The following is a 16,849-nucleotide window of genomic DNA, read 5'->3' on the forward strand; positions in this document are numbered from 1 at the left end:
GATTTCCACATACTCCTTTCTTCGGGACTCCCTTGTTCCTGCCATATTTGAACTGTCTCTTCTGTTACTTCCTGTCTGTCTTTTAATTCTGTTTCACTTACAACTAGTTGTGAGGTGGGAAGATAACCAGCCGCTGCTTTCGCCGCTTTATCCGCTGCGTCATTTCCTGCTGATACAAAATCATCCTTTTTAGTGTGTCCTTTACATTTTAAGACTGCCACTGCTTTGGGCATCATTAATGCTTCTTTCAATTTTAATATTTCTTGATAATGTTTTATGGGGACTCCCGTTGCAGTCATGAAGTAATTTCTTTGCCATTCGGCCATGGCTGTATGTACTACTACATGAGCATATGCCAAGTCAGTGTAAATGTTGGTCGTTTTGTCTTGGGGCAGCTGGAGAGCGGCTGTTACTGCCGTTATCTCTGCTCTTTGGGCAGATTGTTGCCCTTTGAGTTTTTCCGCTTCTATTGTTACAAATCCTGTATCAGTTAGTTTTGTTACAGCAAACCCTGACTGGAGCCCTTGTTCTCCTTTAAAACAGCATCCGTCCGTGAATAGTATCAAGTCAGGATTTTGCAAGGGCATGTCATATAGATCTTCCCTAAGTGTGTTATCGGTTATGATTCGTTGGGTACAGCAATGAGGCTGTCCTTCAAAAAGCCCTTCAGCCATGTTAATGCCCTCGTGTGTAAAAAGTATATGTGGCTGTGTGAGTACTACCTCAATTTTCCTTTGTCTTCCTCCTGTCATGGTGAAAACATGGCTTGTCACGTACTGTACTGTACTGTGAGAAGTGCGTACTGTCAATGGATGATGCAAGACAATGTGTGAGGTTTTTTGAATGAGTCGAGCTAACGCAGAGGCAAACGCCGCGCATACTGGATGTCGCTTTTCGTATTTTTCAAGTGGCGTAGAGGCATATAGACAAATTCGTCTTTCTCCTGATTCCCCCTTTTGATAAAGAGCAGCAGATACACTGCTGGTCTTTTCAGAAACATCCAGGAAAAACATTCTGTTGTAGTCAGGAATAGCCAATGCGGCAGCTGAGGACAAGTGCTGTTTGAGGTTTACAAAAGAGTTTTCCGCTTCAGTGGTCCAAGTGAGGATATGTGACAAATTTCTCATTCCTTCAATGTTAACCATTTGGCGAAGAGGATGTGTAAGTTCTACAAAGTCCGGGACATGATGGCGTGAGTAGTTGCACAGTCCTAAGAAGGCGAGCATTTGTTTGACATTGACAGGTTTCGGGTGGTGTAAGATGTCATCTTTGTGTGAGGGAGACATCCCTGTGCCTTTGCATGAAATAAGGCGTCCCAAAAAGGAAACTTGTGGCCTTGCAATTTGTAGTTTGCTTTTGGAGCACTTAAGTCCTACTGACGCTAGATGAGACAAGAGTTGCTGGGTGGCTCGAAGACATAAGGACTCGGAAGAGGCAGCCAACAATATGTCATCTACATATTGTATTATGAGCACACCTTCCGGAAGTTGAAGTGGTGATAAAAGTTGTCTGAGATGATCATTGAACAGTCCTGGTGACAGAACAAAGCCTTGTGGAAGTCAGTTGTAAGAATAGTATTCATTATTCCAAGTAAATGCAAAGTATTGCTTCATAGATGGATCAAGAGGAATGTAGAAAAATGCATTAGACAGATCAATGCAAGTAAAATGGGTGTGAGACGGAGAGAGCTGAGACAGGGCTGAGTGCGGATTGGGTACTGGAAGTGTTGGTGTCGAGACCGCTGCATTTATTGCCCTAAGGTCATGTACCATTCGGAATTTTCCAGTATTTTTCTTTTCAACTGGTAGAATGGGTGTATTATACTCTGACTCACGTATTTTGCACAATACTCCTGCTTTTAGCAAGCCTTCAATGGTTTCTGTAATGCCAATTCGACCTGCTTCCTTCATTGGATACTGTGGTATCCAAATAGGATCAGGCTTCATTTTGAATTTCACCGGCTGTACTTGACACAATCCCACGTCTGTTGGGTCTGTAGACCACAAATATAGAGACAAAGATTGTACCATAGGATTGGCGAACTCACTGTCAGTTGTTTCTCGTCCATGATGTCTGTCCAACAAGCAATGCTCCAGGGTTGATGTTGGTGTATACGATGCTGACTGTATCCAGTATGCATCGAGAGACCGAGAAAATAGCAATGTGTCATGAAAAGTTGGCTGCCAATCAATAGCCTGTGTGCAGCTTAGGACGAACGGACCCAAATCCTTTGCAGTATGCTGTGGTGATACCATCAAGGGCACATGAGGATGACATGGCGGCACAGTGGGATCTGATGGATGAGTCATCATATACCATTTTTGTTGTTCAGGTGTTAGTGAAATTGAAAAAGCCACACCTGGTTTTCCCACGAACAGGTCACCCATTTGTGGTTCCCAGATGTTGCCTTCTACATTTTGGAAAGCCTCGCTGTACACCTCATCTCCCGTCCTGTCATAGTACAGAGTGCAATGCATACAATCAGAAACCATATCATAGGGTCTGAGGTGACGAACCCACGGCGACCATTGAGTCCAAAAGGTCTCTGCTTGCGTCCATCCGGGTGAGTCAGTGGCCATTTTCGCCCAGTAGATGTCGGCGGTTGCACACGTCATGCTTGGTAGTCGTCGCTCTGAGTCCTGCATGTAGATGTTTGATGTGTCGTCACCGGAACAACAGTAGGTGTGTCCATCAGGAAACTGTAATATCAGTCCATCCGGGCTGCACAGTATTGTTGGAGCTGTTTTGATGAGAAGATCCCTTCCCAACAGGTTGACAGGGCAATTGGGCGCATACACAAACGAGTGTAAAAGAGTTTGTGTAAAACACTGAGTATGTACGGGTGTAGTCATGTGCAGGATGGTTTCTTCACCCCGGAATCCAACAAGTGAAATGCCTTTTGCAGTAAGGGAACTTTCAGGTGGTAATGTTATAACGGTTGAATGTCTGGCTCCCGTATCGACCATAAAAGGTAAAATAGTTCCTCCTACCGTCAGTCCGATCATTGGTTCCTGCAGACCGTGGCATGTGGATTCGGGGCCCCATCATTGCGAATACTGGCCCCCAGACGGTGGCAGGTGCTGTTGGTTCGGCACTTGATGGTAAGACTGCTGCTGCTGCGGCGGATATTGGTGAGCCATATCCTGCTGCTGTTGCTGTCCGTATCCTCTTCCTCTTTGCTGGCCATAACCACGCCTGTTGAATCCTCTAGGCGGGCCCCTTGTTCCTCTGCCTCTGCCCTCCAGGGGACGCGCTCTGCAGTCTATTGCCCAGTGTCCGTTACGACCACAGTTGAAGCATTGATTTCTGCCAGTAAACAGAGCACATCGACCCATGAATGGCCCTGTTTGATACATCATGCACTCAGAAACAACATTAGGTAGCGAGGCCCCAACGGAAGCCACAGGTGTGATTTCAATATTTTCTTCTTGTTTTTTGAGACTTTGTAGTTGCATTATAGCTAATTGTGATTCGGTGGTTCTGTGTTTCTCATGCTTTGACTCTTTTTCTTTTGTATGTCTCCTCAGGTGGTGTTTCAGATGTGACAACTAGCGAGCATGATCTGCTCCGGGAAGGTCCGGATTCGTCTCCATGGCTTGCACCACAGACTTGGGAACGCCCTTCAGCACTGCTGCTCTAAATACTTGAGAATACAGAGCAGAGTCAGTTGGCAAATGGCCTGTTTTTGAAGTATATTCGACAAGAGCGCGGTCAATATATGCCGCTGCTTCCTCATCTGTTCTAGGAGCAAATACTAAGTCGGAGATGACTAGATCAGGAATGGGAAACAATGCGTTTAGTGCAGTGAACAATGTTAAGTAATACTCTCTTGTGAGTGCCTCATTGTCCATTATACTTATCAGACCAGAATTCTTCATCAGTGTTTCCAGTTGGGAGAGAGGACACGCATGTGTCAACAATGCGCGCATGTCTCCTGCTGTTAAAATTTGTCCTGTGACAGCCCTTTATACCGATCTCAGCCAGTTCTCTCCTCCATTCTGCATTGGCGGAAGTTTCTGCATCAAAACACTTAGATGAGAAGGAGAAAGAGGTTTATAAAACATGGCAGTGGCTCCAGTAGCCGGATCAACCTTGGCCAGCATTGGAGCTTGGACAACAGGTTGAGAGTGTGTCATTGGTCGCAGTTGAGTGGATTCAGCAAAAGGGGGCGCACTTTTATTTTCTTGTGTCTGTTGTAACAGGGAGTGTTCCTGACAAAGTCTGCACTTGGCACTTTAAGTCAGCCACCTGATTTTGCAAATATGCGATGTGATAAGTGTTTGCGACTGCATGGGGAGGCCCCTTCTGAGCTTCCTCTGCTGCTATCTCCTGTTCCCTTTGTCCGAATATTTTATCTCGTTCCGCTTTTTCACGCTGCATCTGTTCTGTTATTTCAGCGTTAACAGTTTTCTCAAAACGGGAGGCACGCGCTAAAAGCTGCTCTCTTACCTTTTGTGGCACTTCAGGGTGTCTGTTTAATTCCATCGTAAACGCTCCTATTTGGTGTAACTTTTTTTTTTTTTTTAAATACAAATATAGAATTTCCATTTTTTTTTTTACATATAAAAATCAAGCACGAAGCAGGCTCAAATTACTACAAATGTTATTCAGAAAGAAAAGGGGGCAGATATATTTGGCTTTGTTGCTGTCCAAAAGTGACAACTGACAGTTAAGACGTATACTTTTTTTTTTAAACTCACTCTTTCGACTTCCTTCATCAGTGTAACTAAACAGGCAGCAGTTGATAATGGAGGGAACCAGCCATTCTCACAGCATTCATTCATCCATTTCTTTCCCTGTCTATCTTTTTCAGACAATCGTCCCACACATACATCACATGCATTCTTTACTTGCTCTCTTAACAGTATTTTTTGACCATGGTCTGGAATGACACGCAAGTCGAACCATTCCGATTCTCGATTGAATTCCCCTTCCATTTTTCAGCTGTTTTTTCTTCTAAAGTACTTATTTTTTGTGGATCCACAATATACCTTTATTTCTCATACTTCAAAGACACTTGCTTAATAGCCAAACAAAAGCGTCCGAACCTTAATTTCGCAAAAGTGGTCGAAACTCTTTTCTTAAACAAAAGTACTTGACATTTCATCCAAACAAAAGTACTCGAACCTTAATTTATCAAAACCACTCGATACTTATTCTTCTTATTCTCACCTGTATTTTGTGCAGAATTTCCTATACAAGGGTTTACGGACTTTAGGATTTCACTGTAACATGAAACAAGTCAACCTTATATACCAAATTCCACTTGATACTTATTCTTCTTCTCTTATCTCTTTGTTACTTGTTTCACCGGTATTTTGTACATAATTTATTATACAAGGATTTACGGACTTTAGGATTTCACTGTAACATGAAACAAGTCAACCTTATATACCAAATTATGTTATTTAAAGTTCCTCCAGTCAAACATTCAATTTAGATTCCAATAGAACATAAATTCTTGCCTTGTATCAGTCGACAGACAGAAGATCAATTGGGAGGATAAATGTCCTCTTACCTTACATTCGTGTGGGCCCGATGTTCTGTCTGTCGCCCAACACCTCAGCCCGAAATCACGTTCGGGGTCACCAATTGTTGAAGGATGGTATCTCTCCGCCAGTCCTTCGCGTGTTCGTTGAATTTCGGATGATGAGAATGTCGGGGTCCGAATCAGAGACTGGAAATGAACTTCTTTAAGATCTTTATTGCAGAATATTCTGGGTACAAATGTTCTACACGCCAAGGCTGCAGCTGCACGAAATGTGCGCTTTCTCAGCGTTCAGTGCGAGATTATATACAGTGTTCAGGGCGGTGTTTAATGCTGTGACCTTGGATACATCCTGTTTTGCGGCTGACATGTAGTTTTCACAGTTACGTGATTATCAGAACATTTTAATACTGAGGTTAGGTTACACAACATAACAGTGCACAAATAAGTCTATGTATGATCATGACATCAGTATATCACGTGCGAGGGCCTTCAATGACTTATGCTTGAACTGGCGACTCATACTCATGATCGAAATTTGGTTTGGCGACCTCTGGTGGTTAAGCCAGGAATTGAAACTGGGGCTGAGCTCACACACATGAACCCAGCCACATAAGCCAATCACTACTTTTCGCTCCATCGCTTCATGTGGCTTGGCAGCCCACTTGACAGCACGCTGTCCTCCGGCATTAACAGCACGCGAAAGAGGAGCGAATGGAACAGCGCGTGTGCAGCTGTCAATGCTGTGGAGACAGAACAGCGCACACACGCTGAACTAAAAAAAAGTCGGTCAGACATTTAAGCTGGATGTGAAGCGGAGGACAGCTGCCCACCGTCAAAGTGTGACAAAACAGGCGGAAGAACCGACGCGAGGGCCTCGCCGCTGCGCATCATGGGTGACACTGCTCTCACATGTGGCTGACTAATCACCGCACAAGGTTAATACCATGTATTTTTATAACTCACACTCAGCCCTGTGAGATAAAGGTTCATGTGTAAATGTATGTGATATTTGAAATAAATCTTCTGAAGTCAAATAGAAGCACATCAGCATATCAAAGACGATGTCAAAAACTTTTCCTTTTTGATTACTCAATTTATTATTTTAATACACAGGAGTGGACACGCACGCTGAAAACCATCACCTCAAAGCACCAAAAGCTGCAGAAACGTGCGTACGCCAGCCATGCAGTTGGCGTGAGGCACCGCACATTTCCACAGTCATGGCTTGATTTATTCTTTTCAAGTGGAGTTTGGCTTGACCACAGTTGTAAATCGTAGATATATGAAAAATGGATATGAAAAATGTTGGTAAATCACAGATCTATTTGTGGAAATAATTTTGAGGGAAATGTCCCCCATAGCTTTCATGGCTGATAAAATCACAAGCCTTGTTTCCACCCAGTTTCAAACAAGGGACCTTTCGCATGTGAGGCGAAGGGGATAACCACGACACTGTAGAAATTGCTGTGTCATACTGTCCAGACCGGCCCACCATGCACAAAGGGGAGCTGCGACCCGGTTTCATGTTACCCTAAGCGAGTGCCACATCCTTGCAAAGTCCATGTCTGTCACACAATTCCACCTACAGAAACGCCTTTGTGATCGATGCATTTGATTTTTCATACCTACACATATATGCAATCAATTCAAAATTGAGCTGACATAAGAGGAAATAAATCTGCAATAATTACTTTATGTAGGCTGACGTGGCTATCTTTCCTCAAGGAGGCATGTCAAAGGTCGATTTTTTAAACAAGCCTTCCAACGCATTACACTTTCTCTATTTTCACTCATTGTCTAAAATATACATCCAGACTTTCAATACGGGTAAAAATTACACCATGGAAACCACAGAAGTTCAATGAGGAAATGTAATCGGCTCCTGTTCGTTATGTGTCAGGCTGTGACAAAATGTCCAAAATGTGGGCGGGTCAAAATCTGGCTGAAAATCTAATATTTCATCAGTAAATGATTCTAAAATGACAACTGAGTTCTGTAGACATTTTTGAGTCCCGCACTACTGAATAAGTGCCGATTTTCTAGTCCCTTTAAAGTATTTTGGCACCAAACGGGGCTTTTAGAAAATATATGGACAGCAAAAAGATACAATAAAAGCTGGTTGACATAATACAAGAATGTAGATTTTTGTAAGTCAGCAACATAGTAATTACTTTTTAGATTCAACATTTACATTTCATTAAAAGCTTCTTGATCACTGCTATTCTCACGCACACTTGTGTGTCTTAACCTGATACTTATAAGAGAATCTTTGGCCACAAACTGAGCAGCAAAAAGGTTTCTCACCAGTGTGGGTTCTTGTGTGTCTGTCTAAGCTTTCCTTGTGAGAGAATCTTTGACCACAAACTGAGCACGAAAAAGGTTTCTCACCAGCGTGGGTTCTTATATTTTTTAATTTCCCTTTCTAGAGAATCTTTGAGCACAAACTGAGCAGGAAAAAAGTTGCTCACCGGTGTGTGTTCTTGTGTGTATTTTTTTCCCTTCTGAGTGAATCTTTGTGACCACAAACTGAGCTGGCAAAAGGTTTCTCACCAGTGTGGGTTCTTGTGTGTTCTTTTTTTCCTTCTGAGTAAATATTTGGCCACAAACTCAGCAGGCAAAAGGCTTCTCAACAGTGTGTGCTCTTGTGTGTATTTTTAAGCTTCCCTTCTCAGAGAATCTTTGGCCACAATCGAAGCAGACAAAAGGTTTCTCAGCAGTGTGTGTTCTCACGTGTTGTTTCAAACTACTCTTATTAGCAAATGTTTGCCCACACTGAGAACATTTCCATCGTTTGTTGTCTGTCTGAAATATCATATCAACTTCAGACTGTCCACCATCATCAGTGTGAGGAGAGTGCAACGTCATGTCGTCACTGATAGTGGAGCTAAGAGTCTGTCTGTCTGTGATCCTCCACAGTGGTCTTCATCACCTTCTGTTGTCAAGTGTTGACTTGAGCTGCTGCTTGGAGGCTCCGCCCCCCTGCTCTCCTCACTTTGACCTTCATATTTACTCTTCAAAGGGACACCAGTCGATAGAAACTTGGTGATATCCTCCTCTTCCTGTCTGATGTGGGGGTGCAGTTCCTCCTTTTTAATCAAAATGGGCTCCTCTTCCTCTTTGATGTGGTGGACCTCTTTGTCCTCCACTTCCTCTTAGGGGGCTCTGGCTCCTGCCACTCAGTACGAAGATCTTCAGTGATGTCTGCAAGACAAGGAGACAACAGCAATGGATAACACAAATATTGGACAAAGAGTTAAAAAAACACCTGTTGAAAAACTGCAATATAGTGGGACCGCGAAGCAAGAACCGTGATATAGCATAGGATCCTCTCGGACCCTCCACATCCCGGTCACCAGCTCTTCCAGCTCCTTCCCTTAGGTAGGCGCTGCCGATCAATGCAAACTCGAACTAGCAGACATTCCAACAGCTTCTTCCCTCTTGCAATCAACTTATGAAAACACCTAACCTACAATTCCATTGCAACATGCTGGCAATTTTTTGTCTTGAGTTTGTTGTCACGTTACTGTCGGGCCAATTATATATTACTCATGCACTCACTGTAGTAGTCTCACCACGCTGCACTATTTGCATATCTGTTGTTGACCAATACTGGCCACTCTGCTCCATTTGCACACTGATTGAGGAGTATCTGCAACATTTGCACAATCAACATTGTCCCAAACTATCGTACTACTTGCGTGAAGTCTCGGCGCCCTTTGCACAATGGTCATTGCACCGGACTATTGTAATATTAGTCATTCCAACTGCTCTGAGTGCTCGAGGACTCTGCATCTTTTGCACAATTGTCAAAAAATAAAATAAAATAAAATTAAATGTGGCGGCACGGTGGCCAACTAGTTAAGAGCGTCAGCCTCACAGTTCTGAGGACCCGTGTTCAATCCCCGGCCCCGCCTGTGTGGAGTTTGCATGTTCTCCCCGTGCCTGCGTGGGTTTTCTCCAGGCACTCCAGTTTCCTCCCACATCCCAAAAACATGCATTAATTGGAGACTCTAAATTGCCCGTAGGTGTGAATGTGAGTGCGGATGGTTGTTAGTTTCTATCTGCCCTGCGATTGGCTGGCAACCAGTTCAGGGTGTAGCCGCCTCCTGCCCGATGATAGCTGGGATAGGCTCCAGCACGCCCGCGACCCTAGTGAGGAGAAGCGCTTCAGAAAATGGATGGATGGAAAATAAAATGTACCGGCATTACCAGATAACTAGCAACCCTTTATTGCGCAGTGGTTTTATTCAATGTCTTTATGTCTCAAATTGTTCTGTCAATTGACAGTCTGTTGTCGTAAATTCCTTGTGGTTTTTTTTTGGGACATACTTAAAGATGATTCTGATTCTGATTATCCATCCATCCATTTTCTGAGCCGTTTCTCCTCACTAGGGTCGCGGGCGTGCTGGAGCCTATCCCAGCTATCATCGGGCAGGAGGCGGGGTACACCCTGAACTGGTTGCCAGCCAATCGCAGGGCACATATAAACTAACAACCATTCACACTCACATTCACACCTACAGGCAATTTAGAGTTGTCAATTAACCTACCATGCATGTTTTTGGGATGTGGGAGGAAACCGGAGTGCCCGGAGAAAACCCACGCAGGCACGGGGAGAACATGCAAACTCCACACAGCCGGGGCCGGGATTTGAACCCCAGACCTCAGAACTGTGACGCTCTAACCAGTCCTCCACCGTGCCACCTTAATTCTGATTACTGTATCTGTATTCCGTGATGAGTGATGATTTTTTGGGACTGTTTCTTTGTGACAGTGGTCTCTTGTAAACATAATTTCGTCAGCCGTGGGCAAGAAGTACCAAGAACCACCCACCCCGAACATTCCCCGGACCCACGGCTGTGGTGTCCTTGAGCAAGACACCAATTCTCCGAAGTGCTCCCCGGGCGCTTAAGTTGCCTGCTTGAGTGTGCCACTAACAAGTGTGTATGTTTGCTGTGTCCACTACTGTGTTGGGTAAAATGCAGAGGGGAAAAAAATGTGTGTAGGTTCATGATTAATAAAGATGATTCTGATCATGTTTTTTGGGGGGAGTTAATCCTTAGTCGCTCACGGAAAGACTTGCCGATTCCCATTTTTCAGTTATATGGCAAGAAATGTTGTGTTTTTAAAAAAAATATATTTCCATGTCAAAATACCATATACAACTCAAATTCCAATTAAGTTGGGACGTTGTGTTATTTAATGTTTAATAATTGATTGTTTTTAGTAAATAATCATTAACTGAGAGTTTTATGGCTGCAACACGGTCCAAAAAAGCTGGGACAGGTGGCAAAAAAGACTGAGAAAATTGAGGAATGCTCATCAAACACCTGTTTGGAACATCCCACAGGTGAACAGGTGCCATGATTGGGTATAAATACATTTGTTCATGCATTTTTGTCTAACATAAATTTTGTACATAGTTATACTTCTTAATAAATGTTCCTGTCAAAAGTACTTTGTGTTGTGTTATGTTCAGATGGTTGAGGTTTTCACAAAAGAAAAGAAATATTGGCGTCAAAGTCATTGTCCTGCTTGAACTGTCTGCTTTCACAAAAAGACTGTTTTCTCACTTTTTTTCCTCCAAAAACAGATTTGGCTGAAAGTTGCCTATATTTGACTGATGATTACTAAAGAAAGGTAAATGCTAGAGACAAACTTGATGAAAAAAAGAGTGATCTTTCTTTTGGTGGTTTTGGTGTTTACATCGTCATATTACACAATATTCTGTGGGCCTTGAAAAATCTGTGAAATTGCTCGAAAATGCCTGGCAGTCTTGGGGTTCCTTGCTCAGGACAGGGCTGGCAGTGAATGAGTTAAATGCGTCATCAAACGGAGTCTGTAAATAAACACAGGAACAGCAATTAGAATGCATGCAACAAGTGAACCCACCTGCTGTGCGTGGCACAATTTGAGGTTGCAGATTGAACACAGCGTCCAGTAGTTGACGTTGTGGGTCCTTTTCCTCTTTTGATCCCCAAAGTTCCTCCTCGTACTCTGCTGTCCTTCTTGCACACATTTTTACACGACGATCACAACACTTTCCGCTCTACGTTGGAGGGATGAGAAAAGCAAGTGCAAATCGAACATGCGAAACAATTAAACAAAGATTAAGATCTGGACAATGTGGGTTAAACAGTACGTGAGTTAAAATGGCAAAGCACCAAAGGCAACAAAAGGAAACATTAAAACATGCAATTATGCATTGCGAGAGATAAAGAAGACAGATAATTTTTGACTTCAGGAGAGACAATTTGTGAAACATGATAAGACATTATTCCACTAAAGGATCCAGAATCCAGATGAAGATAATAATAACAAATAACGATTCAGAAAATAAGCGTTAGAGGATATTATTTTAGTATCTCAGACAAAGCTGACAGAATTTAGTAGTTGGTGTGTGTGTGTGTGTTATTTTCCCTACATTTAAATGTTAAGATTAGAGACTAGTAGATGGCGGAAAGAAGAACACTTTACCTCACGCTTGATCTCTGTTTATCGAAGTGTTAATCACAAACGTGTCTTCTTTGTTAGCAAGCTAAAATAAACTAGGCCGAGAAGCTTCAACGTGCACGAGACGAGACTCCAACCAGACACGAAGATTGCACGAATGATGTTTTAGTCCACTAAAGTCGTGATCAGCGGCGTCAAGCGTCGAGGATTCACAACATTTGGTAGAAATTCAGGAAGATTTGCTGAAGTACGATCGTCCATCCTCCCGCAGAGCGAGAAGGCAAATGAGATTTATTACCCATGATCCTTCACGGCAGAAATATTTAAAGCGACAGGCCACCGACTCGAGCCAACTGAACTCAAGCCAGCCGCCCCTAATTTTGTTCATACTAGGCATTACGGTAATAAGCCGCCAACGAGCGGCGAAAGCGACCTTCAAAATAAAGGCCTCCCAATAATAATCAGAATCAGAGTCATCTTTATTTTCCCAAGTATGTCCAAAAAACACAAGGAATTTGTCTCCAGTAGTTGGAGCCGCTCTAGTACGACAACAATCAGTCAATTGACAGAGAACACTTTTGAGACATAAAGACATTTGAGAAAAACAGTCACTGAGCAATAAAGGCAAGAACTTAAATGTGCGAAGCCTACAGTGAAAACAGTGAAAAAGTGGACCAATGAAGCAAAGATGGAACTTCAAAGCTGTATAGACTGCATAGACTGGAGTGTCTTTGAAAATTCAGCTGCCAGCCTGGATGAATATACGGACACTGTCACATCCTATATCAGTTTCTGTGAAGAGGTTTGTGTATCAACAAAGTAATTTTGCACTTTCAACAACAACAAGACGTGGTTCACTGCCAATCTTAAGCAACTTCGCTAAGCTAAAGAGGACGCATATCAAAGCGGGGACAGGGCCATGTATAATCGAGCTAGAAACCAGCTAACTAAAGAAATCAACATTGCCAAGAGGAACTATGCAGTTGGAAAAACAGTTTAGCGCTAACGACTCTAAATCAGTCTGGCATGCATTCCAATCACTGACAAATTACAAGTGACGATTCCCCCAAGATGAGAACAATAGCACACTAGCAGACTTGAACGACTTGAATACTGTCCGCTTTTGGGTAAAAGCAGACATTATAACACTTTTCCATGAACCAAATCATTTTTGCATCCATTCAGCGAATGGATCTTCTGGAAAACCTGAAATGTCTTTCAACTCTTTGGACAGTTCCTGTAACCCTTTCAATGCTCTGGTTAAGGCTCCATCTGGGGCCGTGTTGTTGGGAATGAAGGTGCAACAAGCGTCCCCAAACATCGCGCACACTCCTCCTTTTTCCGTCAATAACATGTCTACTGCAATGCGAGTTTGTGTGACCATGATGGAGACAGCATTAAGCTGAGAATGGGTGGCCCTAACTGCATTTACCTTGTAATTGGCTAGTTTCTGGACACTGAAGTGTATGTAATTGATACGATAAAGCGCATGCTTAACATCAGCTATGGGGCCGTAAATGGGGATCCCGTATGCAAAATTCCACTTGTGTGCTATTTGATATTCAGGTGGTACACTGAAGCCGACAAGGCAGCTATGAATAGATATCCGTCGTGTTCACTTCTTTTGGTTCGCCGACTCAACTTTCGGACAATCTGGAGATGGTCAAGATCTGATCGGTCTATGGGGATCATTTGAACCGGGGCCATCAGTGAAACTAGTGAGCATGTACCATACCATCCTCTTGGTAGGGATCCATACAGGGGACGACCACCACAGAACCACCACACGTCTGCCCTGGCTGTGGGATATCTCCCCGTTACATTGACTGTGGAGTTACATTTTTTGTCAGGAACTGTTCCCATGTAGTGAATGCTGCCATTTGTTTTCGGACAGTGGAAACATTCCATTTGCGGGATAAATTTAGAGTCGAATACTGGAGCCAATGCATTTTTTGCGGCTACAGGGTAGATCTCATCCCAGCCAGAACAATTTGGGGAGAGATTATCTTTTTCCATAGCTTGATGTAAGCAATTATTATTGAGAATGGTAATGTTGCCACATGTTTCCCTACTACCATTAATGCATCGGGTGAAGTCTGTGACCACCATTTTAAGCGTTGGTCTTGCTTTGGCACATGCAACACAATCAGAATTTGATGTTTGATTGGTCATTTCTTGGAGCATAGAGAGCCAAACATAGAGAGCCGCATCAAACCCTGTTTCGGTCCTCATTAGCCTAGCCATTCCCTTTGGTGTGTGAGCAATCTCTTCTCCTGATAATGCTTTAACCCTGCTTTCCTGAGAAGTTGCTGCAGGGGAATTACTTAGTTGGGGAGGATCAATTAGATTAACACGTATTAGTCCCTTCGGGTCCGTCCCACTTATATCTACTCCTAGTATCAGGTAGGAGGCCATCGGGGATGTGGACATACAGGGGTCGTGGTTCGTTTTATACCCAAATGTTTGATTGAGGGAGTTGATAGTTAATACTACCTTATTGACGGGTTGGACACTAGACACATATGGATACCTGGCTATGGTAATTTTGTTTCTCAAACAGAAGTGGCCAGCTGGACACGTCTGGACACCAAGCAAGGGGGACCAAGGGGGGCCCGACCAAGCAAAGACCAAGCTCCAGCTACTACACCATCCAAATAGGTTGTGAAAAATACACAAGTAGACGTATCCCACCCACCCCAAGGGATATGTGCCGCACGAAATCACATCACAGAGATCAAATACAAAGGTCATGTTTGTTCCCCTAGTATAATTTATTTCTACGCCCCCATATTCCTTCAAACACGCGTCAGGAGAGACGTGTTCTGAACCTATCATGCGTTTTTGTCGCTGCAACACTGGTTCTAACTTAGGCGCACGAGTGGTGGCGGTAAGGTTAAAAAGTAGGGTGTTATTACCAGAAGTATCACTCACCTGGGCTTTGTGCCAGATAATAGGGAACGTAAGAATAACAGAAATAAAAAGCAATACACAGAGCGTTACATACGGGCAGCAAAGTCCTGGCAGCCTAAAGTGGTGCCAGGGAGCCATGTCTATTAATCTAAGATACTTTTTCAAAGGTTTAAAAGTTCAATGTACGTTCAGTTTTTCCCAAGAAGGTCAATCTTGTGCCTTGCCTCTTCAGGCTGAGGGTTATATGTACTATATCAGTTCCCTCGACGTGTCTTCCATGTGTGCGGTGTTACGCGGTCAGTACATGGGTGTACACTTGTACACCGTCTTGAGTTCACTCTGAGGAACTCCTAACAATGTTTTTCTTCAAACCTCAGGAGAGGTGAGTGATGCCCTCTCTGGGGTTCCTTTTTCCTCCTCGTCCTCGAGCTCCGAGACGCCCGAGTCCCAGTCGATCCCGCACTGGTCGTGGTCTCTGTCGGGTGGAGAAGCCTCTGTGCAGTGGTTGAGATGAAACCACCTGGAGTGACCTTCCACCTTGGTCCCTTCCTGTGCGCTGCAACAAAATCTAGAGAATTGGTTAGTGCGGACCAATACTCTTGAGAGAACACTGGCATTTCATTGTCTCCCTCGGGAGTTGGTACCGTCCCGGCCGGATGCGTGTGCCCCCTCCCTGTGTGGAGTTGGAAAGGAGTTAACCTATGTCTCCCACTCTGGGGTGTGTTTCTAATGTCATGAAGGACAATGGGTAGAGTGTCTAGTAATTTTGGTGCCTGTCATGACTTTAGCCAATTTTTGCTTCAACACCCCGTTCGTCCGTTCTACCAGCCCTTGACTTTGTGGGTGGTAAACTGCTCCAAATTTATGTTTGATACCAAAATGTTGTTCCACCTTTCTCAAATGCGTGTTTGGAAGTGTGATCCATTATCTGATCGGATCACTTTTGGTAGGCCATGTATTTGTACATGTTCCTTCACCAAAACTTTGATTACTTCTTCTGTTGTTTCATGTTTCGTGGGATAAGCACTTACCCATCCGGAAAACGCGTCCACCATTACCACCATGTACCTGTTCTGTTTTACCCTCTGGTCCCTTTCCATGTCAGTATAGTCGATTCCTGCCTTCAGACTCAACGTTGCCCTATCACGGAAGCAACAGCCATCTACATACAACACCCTCTTTTCATCACCATTCAATGGGTCGGTCTGCAAATCCTGCCTGTATTTTACCTCTTGCTTTACCACTGGTGCACACCCATGAGCCGGAAAAGTTTTTAATCCGTCTATTGTCAACTCCTCGGGTGCCTGATAAGTGATGTGTGGTTGGAGAGGTATTTTACACAGACGTTGTTTTCTCAATGCAGACATGGAGAACGCAACTGAGTCCAAATATGCTTGTACGCCATGTGATGTGAGTATTACAAGCGGGTGGTGCATTACTACATGTGCTGTTTTTGAGATTGCTTGCCCTTTCACCTGCACTCCTAAGGAACAATGAGGAATGGCTGTGACAGACATTTTGTCCCACAGAAATTGTTGTTCCGTTAATTGGGTTCCTGCGGCAACACCCTCCGGTCCCACGTATATGTCTGTTGTTTTTAGGGTGGTATCAATCATGCCTGATCCAGCATCCCACATCTCCTGGTAGAGGTTCTCGGGTATAGTATAGAGTCATATGCGGTGGGTCGGGGGAAGGGACATAGTCACCAAGCTGGTCAATCCATTTCTTCCACCGGTAATACAAACTCAGCACACCAGTCTTGTCAGTTGTTTCCGGGTTCAGCAGTAACCAGAAAATGTGTGCTGGAGTTCCTTCCACTGCCCACTCTTGAGACATGGGAAACAGTCCTGTGGAGTCATCAGCCGTGGAATGTACTTCTGTCCCATCGGGAAAAACCACTCTGACACCATCAGCGGAGCAATAGATGGTGGCATTAATTTTTTGTAACAAGTCTCTTCCGCAAAGTGGCTTGGGACAAACGTCAGTGACGAGAAA

General features: G+C 43.8%; 2 protein-coding genes across 16 annotated transcripts in view; one reads left to right on the forward strand and one right to left on the reverse strand.

Moving 5' to 3' along the window:
- LOC133472529 (gastrula zinc finger protein XlCGF57.1-like) overlaps positions 1-16,849 on the forward strand; it is a 200,021-nt gene that overhangs the window by 24,120 nt on the left and 159,052 nt on the right. The window lies entirely within an intron of this gene.
- LOC133472567 (zinc finger protein OZF-like) overlaps positions 1-16,849 on the reverse strand; it is a 284,984-nt gene that overhangs the window by 1,153 nt on the left and 266,982 nt on the right. For 2 of the 15 annotated variants that reach the window (XM_061763614.1, XM_061763615.1), the window contains exons 3-4: positions 5,519-8,692; positions 2,048-3,306 (exon numbers count right to left, since the gene is read on the reverse strand). In XM_061763614.1, coding sequence (XP_061619598.1) covers positions 2,048-3,005 — 958 coding nt within the window. In that variant the 5' untranslated portion in view covers positions 3,006-3,306; positions 5,519-8,692. The other 13 variants (XM_061763605.1, XM_061763604.1, XM_061763624.1 and 10 more) reach the window with 11 other exon arrangements.

The sequence above is a fragment of the Phyllopteryx taeniolatus genome, chromosome 23 (genome assembly GCF_024500385.1).
Source record: "Phyllopteryx taeniolatus isolate TA_2022b chromosome 23, UOR_Ptae_1.2, whole genome shotgun sequence".
Taxonomy (NCBI): Eukaryota; Metazoa; Chordata; class Actinopteri; order Syngnathiformes; family Syngnathidae; genus Phyllopteryx; species Phyllopteryx taeniolatus.